At 42.1% G+C, this 15,881-nt stretch overlaps 1 protein-coding gene across 2 annotated transcripts in view; it reads right to left on the bottom strand.

Annotated features, from left to right (window-relative positions):
- The window catches only part of ARID2 (AT-rich interaction domain 2), a 97,573-nt gene that overhangs the window by 46,373 nt on the left and 35,319 nt on the right, over window positions 1–15,881 (bottom strand). For both annotated transcript variants that reach the window (XM_040410629.1, XM_040410621.1), the window contains exons 5-6: window positions 4,135–4,353; window positions 1,974–2,041 (exon numbers count right to left, since the gene is read on the bottom strand). In XM_040410629.1, the coding sequence (XP_040266563.1) occupies window positions 1,974–2,041; window positions 4,135–4,353 (287 nt within the window). The remainder of the gene's footprint in view (window positions 1–1,973; window positions 2,042–4,134; window positions 4,354–15,881) is intronic.

The raw sequence follows: 15,881 nt of genomic DNA on the forward strand, positions 1-15,881 counted from the left end.
TATTGAGTATCGCAATACTTTTTTATGGTGACGAAAGTGAATCAAAATTTTGGTATCGAAACAACCCTACGCCGATTTGATCGGCATAGCGTTGTCACGATACCAATTTTTTTTTTATTGGTGACTAAAAATTTCATTTGGCTCCTAAATTTTTCAGTTCAGGAGCCAATGGCTACTAGGTATTTTTTTTAGTCTGGAGCACTGTATATCAAATCGTTTTTTTTTTTTGACTGAATAAAAGCACTCGGAGCTATGGGGAATGTATATTGTGGAAGTGCTAGCGGCGATCTAGCAGAACATGTCCGCAGCTCTAAAGGCTAAACCTAGCTGACAGAATCCTTTTAACCAAACAATGTCATGTGGCTGCCGTAAAGAAATTTTCTTAAACAGGTTTTGTAACTTCAGCAAATAGCATTTATCATGTAGAGAAGGTTAATACAAGGCACTTACTAATGTATTGTGATGGTCCATATTGCCTCTTGCTGGCTGGATTCATTTTTCCATCGCAATGTATATAGATCATTTTCCAGGAGTTACAACCACACGGCAATCCAGCAGTGGTGGTCATGTGCCTCTATAAGTGAGACGGCATACCGGTACTAGCCAGGTTACCCCTTCAAAGAGCTGACCGTCAGGGAACACCCGACAGTCTGGTATTGCCGACTTAAGCCAGGCACAGACGAGCGAGTTGAATATGAAACTCGCTGCTGTGTAACCCTGATATTCCTGGAATGTATTGTATTATACCAACAGCATTATGTCAGTAATTCTGCAGATTTCAGAACTCTAACGTTTACACAGTATTATAAGTCAGTATAATGCTGTGCGATCCTGTTAGAGGAGCAGAGGTCAGAACGGTACCTCACTGACGCAGGCTGCAAGTTTATCATATTCAACTCGCTTGTCTGTGTCTGGCCTTATCCTGAGGATAAACAAGCTTACATGGGCCGATGGACCAGCCGAGTGTTGGGAAGAAAGAGTTTCTGACAGCTGCCCCTTCAGTGAAGGAGACCGTGCATTTACATGCAGCGATCTCCTTGACAGTATGAGGATGAGAGATCGCTACTGCCATCCTTGTCCCCATACAGAATCATTGTTTCTGGGCAGCAGATCGCTGTTTACACCAGGGTGGATAAAAATCAATGATTTTTTTTATTTTTATAAAAAGTAAAAAAAAAATCTGATTTCATTTAAATTAGATTTTTTTTTTTTATATAAAATTATAAAATGCTTTTTGAGGAAAATCTATTACCATCCAAAGGTTATTCCATCATGAAATAAAGATTCGTTTTTTAATTATGTAGAATAAGGCTGTATGTGTTTAAATTTTTTGGGTAAATAAATTCCATTAATCCATTCACAATGTCATGCTCTTCCAGAGGTTTTTGTAAGATTATTGGGCAGTTTCTCTGCCTACAAGATATTATCACAGATATTTGGTTTACTTTTGCAGTTCTCAAAACTGAATTTGACTCAGCAGAGATCACATGCCTCTTCTTCACAGCAAAAATGTTATAACATGAACAGAGTTGAGAAAAAGACTTTAATCCTAACTTCTACAAACCTATGAATACAGAATCAAACTAATATGAAAAGTAAATCTTCATCTACTTGCATATTATAAGTTATACCAGCAAGAATTTGTCTTTATGTAGAAAACTATGATTTAAATCAAGCCTTGCTGACTAGTGATTTAAATCAAATCTACCCTGGTTTACACAGCACGATCTGCTGCCCAGGAACAATTAATGGGGTGCCTGCACAAGCGACTATCTCTTGATGAACAAGCGTTTCACTCATTCATCGGGTGATCAGCAGCACATAAAACGTAATCCAATCCATTGGATTTTACGCAAGTAGCTCCAACCAGAGATATTAATTTAGTCTTTCTTCTCAGCAAATTGTATTGCTCCACAACCCTCTTGTTAAAAATGAAAGAAAAATTTCACGAGTCACGTATAAATTTATATTACCTGTACAAAATCACGATCTGTTTTTTCCTTCCATTCATCACCAAACACAGCAGAAAATGTTCCCAGAGCTATTAAATAAAAAGTAGAAAAACAACACAATAAATAATGACCAACCTTAAAACTAAACTGATCAGAGAAAAAAATCTGGACCTAACATTAAAGCTACATGCACATGACCGTTGTGCTGTCCGCAAATCGCAAATCCGCAAAACACGGATGGCATCTGTGCGCGTTCTGCAATTTGCGGAACGGCACGGACAGCCTTTAATATAACTGCCTATTCTTGTGCGCAAAGCGCAGACAAGAATAGGACAGGTTATGTTTTTTTTTTTTTGCGGGGCCATGGAACGGAGCAACGGATGCGGACAGCACACGGAGTGCTGTCCGCATCTTTTGCGGCCCCATTGAAATGAATGGGTCCGCATCCGAGCCGCCAAAACTGCGGCTCGGATGCAGACCAAAACAACGGCCGTGTGCATGAGGCCTATAACACTTAACTAAAGATTTCTGCTGAAGGTCAGTGAAAAACGGACGTAAAAAAAAAAATAGAACATGTTCTATCTTGTCTTTTTCACTGACAGACTGCCCTCATACAATTGAATGGGTCCGTTTTTAACATCCGTTTCTCAGAAAGGCATCAGTGAAAAAAATGTCTGTTTAAAATGGACCGTTTATCAGTTTTTAAAGGGGTTGTCTCCCTTCAGTAAGTGGTACCGTATTTATCATGTAGAGAAAGTTAATACAAGCAACTTAATAATGTATTGCGTTTGTCCATATTGCTTTCTTTGCTGGCTTGATTCCTTTATTTTTATCACATTATACACTGCTCGTTTCCATGGTTACAGACCACCCTGCAAACCATCAGTGGTGATTGTGCTTGCACACTATAGGAAAAAAGAGTCAGCCTCTCTGGTGGCCGGGACCGTGGGAGTGCATTTGGGCTAGTGTTTTTTCCTATAGTGTGCAAGCACGACCACCACTGATGGTTTGCAGGGTGGTCTGTAACCATGGAAACGAAAAGTGTATAATGTGATAGAAAAATGAACCCAGCCAGCGAAGGAGGCAATATGGACAATCACAATACATTAGTAAGAGCCTGGTATTAACTTTCTTATGATAAATGCCACTTACTGAAGTGAGATGGCCCTTTAACTGACTTTTTTCACTGTCGTGTGCATGTAGCCCTAAAGAGGACCTTTCACCACTCCTGACATGCCCGTTTTAATAGCTCCATGCATTCCCCATGTAATAACAATTCTGGAGCATCTATTCTTATGGCTCTATGTTGTGCCATTCCTTTATTATTACCACTAGAAGTTATGAATGAATTGCTAGCAGTCTGCAGTAAGGGTACAGAGGGGTGGTAACCAGTTGGGGGTGTGTACCTACACAAACTGACTCTATCCAATCAGTGCTGCCATTTTCAGTCTGTGCAGGTACACACCCCCAACTTGTTACCACCCCTCTGTACTCTTACTGCAGACTGCTAGCAATTCATCCATAACTTCTAGTAGAAATAATACAGGAATGGCACAACATAGAGCCATGAGAATAGATGCTCCAGAATTGCTATTACATGGGGAATGCATGGAGCTATTAAAGCAGACATGTCAGGAGTGGTGACAGGTCCTCTTTAAAGTGAGCGCTCTCACATAGGTTACATACTGCGAAAAACCGTTATCCTCAAATTAAACAGTAAACAAAATACTACAGCCCACATATTTTTCCTTTACAAGGATATCCATGCTATGCGAGCACCTAGTTTATTAAAGCAGGATAAACACAGAAAAAGCCTAGCAGTTCATCCAGGTATGTTCACATGTTCAGGATTTTAGAAGAATTAGCAGCAGAAATCCGAGGCTGACACACTGATATCTGCCATGGATATGCAGCAAATTTCCAAGCATGTCCGCATAAGTATTAGCACCACTGTCGCGCAGTAACAGCTAATTCACTGCTTTTCCATGCATGCTTGCTATTTTAGTGAATGTTTTTTTCTGCAACAGGGACAAAAATCCTGAATGATTTTTCCGGAGTGTAAGAATTTGAACTGGATGTGTTACATTACCGGATTTGATGCAGATGTCGGTGTGGATGCGAATGTCTGTAAAGCGCTGCGGAATATAGTAGCGCAATAAAAGTGCATAAAATAAATACTCACTATCATCAAACACACCAGCATTTGCAAGCAACAACGTGATGATTTTGGGGTCCTTTTCAAGCTGCATAACATGCTTGCTTTCATTAGACAGTAGGGTGCAAACATTTATTGCAAAGTCCACTTCATTCGGGAGCCCAGATAAAAGCGAAAGCACCAGTTTGTTGTAATCATTTGGCGTGTTGAAGTCCATAGTAAGCCCATAACTTTGACGCAAATAATCTATACAAGAAACGAGACAAAAAAAATAAGCAAGAGACAGGATAAATGAAGTGTCTTAAAGGGAGTCTGTCACCTCCATATGGCCATATACAGTGCTTACATGGCTCTGTAGCACACCTATACAGGATTGTCACAGTACCTTTGTTCTTTTCTTTAGACTTGCATCAGCAGGAAAAACGAAGTTTAATTCATATGCAAATGAGCACTCGCAAGTGCCCAGGGGCGGCGTTCAGTGTGTAGGTGCCCAGGCTGCTCTGCCTTCTTTTCACTTTACTCCTCCCCTATTGATGAGGCAAGAGACTTGGAGGGCGGGCAAAGGCAGAGACCGGGGAGGAGTAAAGTGAAAAGAAGGCAGAGCAGCCTGGGCACTTACACACTGAACGCCGCCCCTGGGCACTTGCGAGTGCTCATTTGCTTATGAATTAAAAACGTCGTTTTTCCTGCTGGTGCAAGTCTAAAGAAAAGAACAAAGGTACTGTGACAATCCTGTATAGGTGTGCTATAGAGCCATGTAAGCACTGTATATGGCCATATGGAGGTGACAGACTCCCTTTAATAAAATGAACATGTTATGCACAGAACGTTACTAGTGACCTACAATTATAAAGGTCCTTTATCAATAAGCCTTAGGCCTCATGCACACGACCGTATGGCTTTTTCAGTGTTTTACGGTCCGTTTTTCACGGATCCGTTGTTCCGTTTTTTGTTTCCGTTGTGTTTCCGTTTCTGTTCCGTTTTTCCGTATAGGAATATACAGTATACAGTAATTACATAGATGAAATTGGGCTGGGCATAACATTTTCAATAGATGGTTCAGCAAAAAACGGAACGGAAACGGAAGACATACGGATGCATTTCCGTATGTGTTCCGTTTTTTTTGCGGACCCATTGACTTGAATGGAGCCAAGCACCGTGATTTGCGGACAAGAATAGGACATGTTCTATCTTTTCACGGTACGGAAATACTGAAACGGAATGCACACGGAGACACTTCAGTATTTTTTGCTGAACCATTGAAATGAATGGTTCAGTATATGTTCCGCATACTGAACTACAAAAACGGCCAGTATACTGAACGCAAAATACTGTCGTGTGCATGAGCCCTTACTATAAGAAAAAAAGCTAATATAAGAAATGTGATTTAACATCAACTTTTTAATAGCAGTTACAATTTTTTATTCATTGGTATTGCGGAACACATCACATATATAATATATAACATACTTTTTTCTATTCCATTTCACTGGACCTAGGTGCTGGTCCACACTGGCCGGACGTGCACCCCTCGTATTTATAGTGTGCTGCTTCCTCATTTTCCAAGGTGTATACTTTTTTCTAATCTGTTTTTATTTTCTGATTGAAGATATTTTATTCTATTTCTGAACATGATTATGGGGGCTGCCATCTTGTCTGGGCTCTTTTTTTTTTGTACATATGTTTTATTGTTTTCAAAAAGGAATGTTACATACATTCTATGAGTTGCATGTCTCATTATACAGTGTAAATAAACAGTATTTAACAATACTACATGAGATGTTTGTCCTCGTCATCCCCAACATAGGGATTAGGGCTGCATGATATGGGAATTTTGTGCGATTGCGATAACGATATGCGATGCAATATTTTAAGGGAATTGTGCTAGAGGTCTATTTGCTTGGATTTTCAAGGCAAAAGCACACAGAAATTACTGATAATGCTGAAATGTACAGTAGTTATGCTTAACTCAAGAACTGAAATGCACAGTGTTTTTCAAAAGAAAACATCTTTTACTAAATTAAATAACATATTTGCATTACTGAAAAAGTACAAAATACAAAACTTGCCATTTTCTTAATAGCACTGCACAGAATAGATAAATAGAATAGATAGAAGAACATTTGTTCATTAAAATAACGACTTGCCTCCAGCCCCTCCTCCCACTGATGTATCGCCGGCCGCTCTGTGCAGCATAGCGGCCGGCGATACATCCGTGTCAACCACGTAAAAAGTCAACCATCGCTTTATAAGACGCACTGCCATTTTCCCCCACTTATGGTAATACAATTGCAGCATTTTTGGGTCAGCCAATTGGAGATTGCGATATGGCGATTAATTGCGATTGCTTTGGCGATATATTGTGCAGGCCTGATAGGGATACCAGGGCCAAATTTATGAACATTACTATAAGGTAACATTGGGAAAGTAAGGCTCTTCTTAAAAGGATTCTGTCACCAGATTTAACCCTATTAAGCTAGCTGACATTAGCGATGTGCTAATGTCAGCTAAACCTAACTAGCCTATTCCTACTTTTATCTATGCCCCCGTTACGCCAAAAATCTAACTTTTATAATATGCTAATTAGCCTCTAGGAGCGGGGGGGGGGCATTGTTCCTGCTCCTAAAGGCTCTGTTCTCCCACCTTTGTCGCCTCCCTCCAAGTCCTGATTGACAGGGCCAGGCAGCGCTCACATCTGTCTGCCAGCCCTGTGCTCTGGTGAAATCTCACGCCGTTCAGTATTCGCCGCAGGCGCGGTGAGGAAGCTGGCAGCCTGAGAGCGTCTTTCCCTCACCGCGCCTGCGCCGAATGCTGAGCGGCGCAAGATTTCACCAGAGCACAGGGCTGGCAGACAGATGTGAGCGCTGCCTGGCCTTGTCAATCAGGACTTGGAGGAAAGAAACAAAGGTGGGAGAACGGAGCCTCTAGGAGCGGGGGAGTTGTTCCTGCTCCTAGAGGCTAATTAGCATATTGTAAAAGTTCGATTGCTGGCGTAACGGGGGCATAAAAGTAGGAATAGGCTAGTTAGGTTTAGCTGACATTAGCACATCGCTAATGTCAGCTAGCTTAATAGTGTTATATCTGGTGACAGAAACCCTTTAAAGGATAGGTCATCGGTTTCTGATTAGTTGGGGGTGAGACACCTGGGACCACTGCTGATAGAGTTGTTGCGATACCAAATTTTCGATTTCGATACCATAAAAAAGAATTGCGATACTCGATACCATGCGAAAAAAATAAACCAAAAAAGCCACGTGCATTCCGCATTTTAAAAAATGGCAAATCGCGCAGTTTTTATTTATTTCTTTTTTCTGTTCCGGCGTTCACCACATAGATTTTTTGAGATTTTAATAGTTTGGACTTTTCTGATGTGGCGATATGTGATATGTTTATTTATTGTTTATATATTTTAATTTATATGTGAAATTGGGAAAGGGGGTGAGATTTATACTTAATATTTAGTTTTTTACTTTTTTATATTTTTTACACTTTATATTTAAGAACCATTTCCCACCTTAGGGGCCAGAACCTGGGATCTTTTAATCCCTTGTCCTATTCACCCTGATAGATCTCCATCAGGGTGAATAGGACCTCACACTCTCCCTGCTGCTCTGTGCACACAGCAGCAGGGAGCTGACTATGGCAGCCAGGGCTTCCGTAGCGTCCTGGCTGCCATGATAACTGATCGGAGCCCCAGGATTACACTGCATCCAAAGCTCGCTTCGCTCAACACTAAAAATCACCTATGGTGGATCCTGATTTATCTATACACAGAGATGGTATGATTACAGGCAGGATTAGAATAGCTGTGGTGATAAGCAGATAGCTGTGGTGAAGTGACAGTACAGATCAAGAAGCAGAGCCTATTAGGCTTAGCAGCTATTGTGATAACTGCAGGATTTTATGGTTCTTGTTTAAATCTAGATATTGACATGGAAAATCAAAAATTCATTAAAAATACGTTGAACAGGTGGTGATCACCTGGGGGAAATCAACCATCGTCATGACAAACAGATAGCACGTCACGTTTTAGAGTACCACAATGGTGACTACAGGACTATCAAATTTCAGGTAATCGAGGTAATCCCTTAGGGGTGGTAACTGGGACCAGAAGATCCTTTGAAGGAGGCACAGTGGATACACAGTCTTAAAATGGTGTCTCCTCTCGGTCTCAATTAACAGATATCGTTCGCCTGTTTTCTTTGAATAAATCCCTCTTCTTCTTACCCTCTGTTTAATGTTTGTTCTCTTACTTAATTAAATTGTGCACACTAACCTGCCTTTTATTATCAGACTAAGATTGGTCATATGTGCACAATTTATCTAATGGGGATTCTGGGGTTTATGGGCATTAATCCCTCAACCTTTGTCCATTAATTCTCTATGTCTCCCTCACTTTATTTTTGGTCAGCCCCATTATGCTTTTTGAATATGTACTTTGATTATTAATTGCCCCAATATTATATCTAGTACCCCTTCAGTGGTGGAACGCATGTTCGCAGTTTATCATCCTCCTTGCGACATGCGTTCCTCCCCACTTCCTGATGCGTTCCACAGACCGGAAGTGCGTGTCGCCCACCGGAAGTTTTCCTTTACTCGGCGCACACGCACTAGCTGTGGGATTCCCTCAGTTTCTTAACCTAGTCTCTCCCATATCGGCTCCTCCTCTAATTTAAATTTCCTTACAATCTTGCTTTTTGATTCATATGTGCATTTTTATGATAGAACGCATTTGCGCTCCATTTACCGGAAGTGATGTACATTTCACTTCCTCTTCTGGCTATCACACATCTGAGAGCGGGAGAGAAATGTGCAAACACAGGTATTGTAACTGGGTATAAAAGAATGGGCCTGTGGTCAGTTATTTGCATTCACTATATCTAGGCTGCCTGTATCCTTTCCTTCATCTTTGGCACTTTTTGTCCCCTGATGAACCATCATCTTGGATGGGGAAACGCGTCGGGACTCAGCTTGACAAGTGTATTTAGGGCTTTCTAGGGTATATTCCAGTGTTTAGCCACCGAGAAGTGGGGTCGCTCCTTTCAGGGCGGGTGCTCAGCTTTTAGGCAGGGATAGACTAAGGAGGGACACCTAGGGACAAGTCATCTCCCGACCACTTCCACCCTTGTAACTTTATAACCCGATGGGCATCATTCTTTAATCTATAGAAACCGTGGATCTATCCATCAAGCAGCACCATTAAAAGGGACACCCAGGGACAAGACAGCCAACCCGGTGGGCGTCATCTTCCCAAATCACAGTAACCGTGAGTTACTTCATCAAGTGGCACCATGCAAAAAATCACGGGAACCGTGAGTAACCGCACCAAGTGGCCCTCACTGTTTACGTGTATGATATATTATGTTCTAGATAAACCTATTTACTTGTTCCAATTATATCGCTGGTAGCTATCTTGGTATATCTAGTATATCGTGCCACACTAGTTTTTCTGTGGACTTGTGATCATAAGCCATCGTCTTTATGTGAGGGTTAATTAGATTTTATTTTATACTATTAAAATTTAAATTTTTGTGGTTTTTGCAATTTGTGTAAGTCAATATTCTATAACTCCACTACTTGTGTCCTTATAAACATAAAACATGATTAAAACAATTGGGCATTTAAAAAATACAAAATCTGAGGGGTCAGCTGTAGCGTTTGAAGATTACAAAGGGCTTAATAAAATTTGTAAAAAGGAGATAAAATTAGCAAAAATACAAGACGAACAGCAGGTGGCAAAAGAGAGCAAAATAAATCACCCAAAAATTCTTTAAATATATAAATGCTAAAAAACCAAAGGTCCGAGCTGTAGATATGGTCCAAGGTAAATGTGAACAAGGCTCTGTGTCCAGATGGATTACACCCAAGACTGCTTAAAGAGCTCAGTTCAGTCATTGCTGTGCCCATTTATAATTTTTAAAGATTCTCTGTACTAGTACAGTGCCAAGTGATTGGTGCAAGGCAGATGTGGTGCCCATATTCAAAAAAGGATCTAGGCCCTGCACAGGCAATTATAGACCAGTTAGTTTAACTTCTGTTGTGGGAAAAATGTTTGAAGGACTCTTAAGGGACTATATACAGGAGTATGTGACTATAAATAATATTATACCGTATTTTTCGCCCCATAAGACGCACTTTTTCCTCCCTAAAAATGGGAGGAAAATGCCCCTGCGTCTTATGGGGCGCATGCTGACAGTTTTAACATCGCTGGATGCGATGTACGGAGCGGGGGCCGGGGGAGGGACTGGGAGGAGGAGCTGGGGGCCGGCAATAGCGGCAGGGCGGTGCGGTAACTGTACTATAGCCACGCCCCACCGCTCCAGTATTCTAATATAAAATGTATTATTGAATTAAAAGTTATTAAACATGCCCCCCCTCACTCCTAATAGTACCGTATATCCTAATTGCTTCTGTATAATGCCGGCAGGCAGGCGGGGCGGGCGGCAGCGTAACTCACTGATGTCACGTGCCTGCGCCGCCTCCTTTATGAATGAAGCAGGCGGCGCAAGCAAGTGACGTCAGTGAGTGACGCGCCGCCCGGCCTGCCTGCCGGCATTATACAGAAGCAATTAGGATATACGGTACTATTAGGAGTGAGGGGGGCATGTTTAATAACTTTTAATTCAATAATACATTTTATATTTGCATACTGGGGGGGCGGGGGCACACGGAATCTGTGGATGGCACAGTTAAGGGGTGGGGGTCTGTGCATGGCTTTGTTATGGGCTGAGGGGGGTCTGTGGATGGCACTGTTATGGGCTGAGGGGGGGTCTGTGGATGGCACTATTATGGGGTGGGGGGTCTGTGGATGGCACAAATATAACAGTGCCATCCATAGATCTTCCCCCCCCCCCCCCCCCCCTGTAACAGAGCCAGCCACAGATCCCCCCATAAGTGTCCGTCATCCACAGATCCTCCATGTGTCAGTCATCCACAGATCCCCCCCATAACAGTATCCGTCATCCACAGATCCCCCCCATAACAGTATCCGTCATCCACAGATCCCCCCATAACAGTGTCCGTCATCCACAGATCCCCCCTTAACAGTGTCCGTCATCCACAGATCCCCCCCATAACAGTATCCGTCATCCACAGATCCCCCCCCATAACAGTGTCCGTCATCCACAGATCCCCCCCATAACAGTGTCCGTCATCCACAGATCCCCCCCATAACAGTGTCCGTCATCCACAGACCACCATTAGTTCCAAACCCACCAAAAGCACACCTTTTGGTTAAAAAATTTTTTTTTCTTATTTTCCTCCCCAAAAACCTAGGTGCGTCTTATAGGGCGAAAAATACGGTAAGTGATAACCAGCATTGGTTTACCAAGGACAGAAGTTGTCAGACTAACCTGATTTGTTTTTATCAGGAGGTGAGTACTATCCTGGACAGAGGGGCGGCTGTGGATGTAGTGTTTCTGGATTTTGCAAAGGCTTTTGATACTGTCCCTCATAGATGTTTAATAGGTAAAGTAAGGTCTATAGGCTTGGAAAGTATAGTTTGTAATTGGATTGAAAACTGGCTGAAGGACCGTGTCCAGAGAGTTGTGGTCAATGATTCCTATTCAGAATGGTCCCGGGTTATAAGTGGGGTACGCCAAGGTTCAGTGCTGGGCCCTTTTATTAATTAAATGTATCTATTAATGATAGAGGATGAGATTAATAGCACCATTTCTATTTTTGCAGATCAAGGGGGAAAACTAACTCTCCTTAGGGAGAGAGCACTTTAACTCCTTAAGGACACAGCCTTATTTCACCTTAAAGGGGTTCTGCACTTTCATTTAACTGATGATCTATCCTCTGGATAGATCAGCTTCTGATCGGCGGGGGTCCGACACCCGGGATCCCCGCCGATCAGCTTTTTGAGAAGGCAGCGGTGCTCCAGCAGCGCCGCGGTCTTCTCACTGTTTACCGCCGGGCCGTCGGCCCACTGACATGACTAGTATCAACTAGCGTGGGCGTGGCTAAGCTCTGTTCACTTGAATGGAGCTTAGCCGCGCCCACGCTAGTTGATACTAGTCATGATGTCAGTGGGCCGACGGCCCGGCGGTAAACAGTGAGAAGGCCGCGGCGCTGCCGGAGCGCCGCTGCCTTCTTAAACAGCTGATCGGCGGGGGTCCCGGGTGTCGGACCCCCGCCGATCAGAAGCTGATGATCTATCCAGAGGATAGATCATCAGTTAAATGAAAGTGCAGAACCCCTTTAAGGACCAGGCCATTTTTTTGCAAATCTGACCAGTGTCACTTTAAGTGGTGATAACTTTAAAACGCTTTGACTTGTCCAGGCCATTCTGAGATTGTTTTTTCGTCACATATTGTACTTCATGACACGGGTAGAATGGAGTAAAAAAAATAAATAATCATTTTTATTTATAAAAAATACAAAATTTGCCAAAAATTTGGAAAAATTAGCAAATTTTTAAGTTTCAATTTCTTTACTTCTATAATACATAGTAATACCTACAAAAATAGTTATTACTTTACATTCCCCATATGTCTACTTTATGTTTCGATCATTTTGGGAATGACATTTTATTTTTGGGGGACGTTACAAGGCTTAGGCTACTTTCACACGAGCGTTCGGGTGTCCGCTCGTGAGCTCCGTTTGAAGGGGCTCACGAGCGGCCCCGAACGCATCCGTCTGACCCTAATGCATTCTCAGTGGATGCGGATCCACTGAGAATGCATCCGCCTGCCAGCGCTCAGCCTCCGCTCCGCTCAGTGAGCGGACACCTGAACGCTGCTTGCAGCGTTCGGGTGTCCGCCTGGCCGTGCGGAGGCGAGCGGATCTGTCCAGACTTATAATGGAAGTCAATGGGGACGGATCCGCTTGAAGATGACACTATATGGCTCAATCTTCAAGCGGATCCGTTCCCCATTGACTTTCAATGTAAAGTCTGAACGGATCCGCTCTGGCTACTTTCTGACTTAGAAAATTTTCTAAGTTATAATGCAGACGGATCCGTTCTGAACGGATGCAAACGTCTGCATTATCGGAGCGGATCCGTCTGATGAAACATCAGACGGATCCGCTCCGAACGCTAGTGTGAAAGTAGCCTTAGAAGTTTACAAGTAAATCTTGAAATTTCTCAGAAATCTTCCAGTTCAGGTCTGAAGTCACTTTGTGAGGCTTACATAATAGAAACCACCCAAAAATGACCCCATTCCAGAAACTACACCCCTCAAGGTATTAAAAACTGATTTTACAAACGTTGTTAACCCCTTTAGGTGTTCCACAAGAATTAATGGAAAATAGAGATACAATTTCACTTTTTTGGCAGATTTTCCATTTTAATATTTTTTTTCCAGTTACAAAGCAAGGGTTAACAGCCAAACAAAACTCAATATTTATGGCCCTGATTCTGTAGTTTACAGAAACACCCCATATGTGGTCGTAAACTGCTGTATGGGCACACGGCAGGGCGCAGAATGAAAGGAATGCCATACGGTTTTTGGAAGGCAGATTTTGCTGGACTGGTTTTTTGACACCATGTCCCATTTGAAGCCCCCCTGATGCACCCCTAGAGTAGAAACTCCCAAAAAAAGTGACCCCATTTTAGAAATTACGGGATAGGGTGGAAGTTTTGTACTAGTTTAGGGTACATATGATTTTTGGTTGCTCTATATTACACTTTTTGTGATGCAAGGTAACAAGAAATAGCTGTTTTGTCAGTTTTTTTTTGTTAGTTACAACATTCATCTGACAGGTTATATCATGTGGTATTTTTATGGAGCAGGTTGTCACGGACGCGGCGATACCCAATATGTATACAATTCTTTAATTTATGTAAGTTTTACACAATTTCATTTTTGAAACAAAAAATCCTGTTTTAGTGTCTCCATAGTCTGAGAGCCATAGTTTTTTCAGTTTGTGGGCGATCTTAGCTAGGGTCTAATTTTTTGCGGGATGAGATGACAGTTTGATTGGCACTATTTTGGGGTGCATATGACTTTTTGATCGCTTGCTATTACACTTTTTGTGATGTAAGGTGACAAAAAATGTCACGGCAATACCTAATATGTATACTTTTTTTTATTTATGTAAGTTTTACACAATAACAGCTTTTTTAAAACAAAAAAAATGATGTTTTAGTGTCTCCATATTCTGAGCCATAGTTTTTTTTTTTTTTTGGGCGATTGTCTCAGGTGGGGGCTCATTTTTTGCGGGATGAGGTGATGGTTAGATTGGTACCATTTTGGTGGGCCTACACCTTTTTGATCGCTTGCGGTTTTACTTTTTGTGATGTAAGGTGACAAAAAAATGGTTTATTTAGCAGTTTTTATTTTTTACGGTGTTCATCTGAGGGGTTAGGTCATGTGATATGTTTATAGAGCCGGCCGATACGCATGTGGCGATACCTAATAGGTCTAATTTTTTACCAATAGTTTTTTACTTTATTTGGGGAAAATGACGTTTTTGTTTATTTTTACTTGAAACTTAATTGGGGGGAGGGGGGGGGCAGGGAAATTTTTTCAATTTTTCTTTCACTTAATTTTTTCTCCCACTTTGGGACTTCAACTTTTGGGGGTCTAATCCTTTACAATGCATTCCAATACTTCTGTATTGGAATGCATTGGCTGTATGAGTAATACTGTGTGTATTACTCATACAGCTTCCGGCCTGTGAGATCCAGGGGGCTAGATCTCACAGGCACGTCACCGGAAGGCAGCGCAGATGCCAAAGGAAGGCATTGCGCTGCCTTCCATGCCATCGGGTCCCCCCTACAGCCCCATGGGGACCCGATGGCACCGCCGCCCGCACCATAAAAAAGCCACAAACCGCAGGTCTGAATTTAAAAAAAACTGTGCGATTCGCCATTTTTGTCACCTTGTCCCCCCAAAAAATAGGATCGGACTGTTTTATTATGGGCCGGATGTTCCATAAAATGCAGAATGCACGTGGCTTTTTTTGGCGTTTTATTTTTTTGCGTGGTATCGCAATACTTTTTAATAGTATCGAACCGGTATCGAAACAACCCTACAAGTTTTATTTACAGATTTGTAACCTTTGGTTGACAGACATCTCTGTATGCCACCTGTACCCCTGAATGCAATCCCTATGACAGATACGCATGTCATATGCACACTAGGCAAGTATGATGTATAGCATATGCTCTATATACATGGCAGATGCTGGATGTGTTATACAGCTGACCAGAAGCTTTTTTTTTTTTTTTTTTTTTTAAAGAGGACCTTTCATGGGTCCGAACATAGTAATCTTACAATCTGGACATGTAGAGCCGCGCCCAGGAATCTCACTGCACTTATTATCCCTGGGCGCCGCTCCGTTCGCCCGCTGTTGCCCCATTACCTTCTCCCGCGCTGTATGGTAATTGCTACTATCGGTTCGCCAGGGAGGAGCCTGCCCTGTTTCTCCCTGGGCGTTCCTTCTCTCTGGCTTTGATTCGGAACTTAGCCTAGGGGTGGGGTTTAACAATCTTTATGACCTAATGCAGAGACGGAGGAGGGCTCCTGCTGCAGCCAAGTGCCTTACAGTGACACAGATTGTATACAGTAGGAGGAAGGACATGGCAGGGGGATTGAAAAAAAATCATAAATTCTGCCATTTTGGTGCCGGTAATCTTGCTGTATAAATATCGTTTAACCTTGGATATACCTTTGATTTCTTTTTTTTTTTACAGTATTCACCATGTGAATAAAAAAATTATAATGTTATAGTTTGGGTGCAGTGATACCAATTATGTATACTTCATCTTTTTATTTCTTGACACAAAGTGTTTTTAATGGGGAAAATTAGAATTTTTTCTTCTTATT

Source organism: Bufo bufo, chromosome 1, assembly GCF_905171765.1.
Source record: "Bufo bufo chromosome 1, aBufBuf1.1, whole genome shotgun sequence".
Taxonomy (NCBI): domain Eukaryota; kingdom Metazoa; phylum Chordata; class Amphibia; order Anura; family Bufonidae; genus Bufo; species Bufo bufo.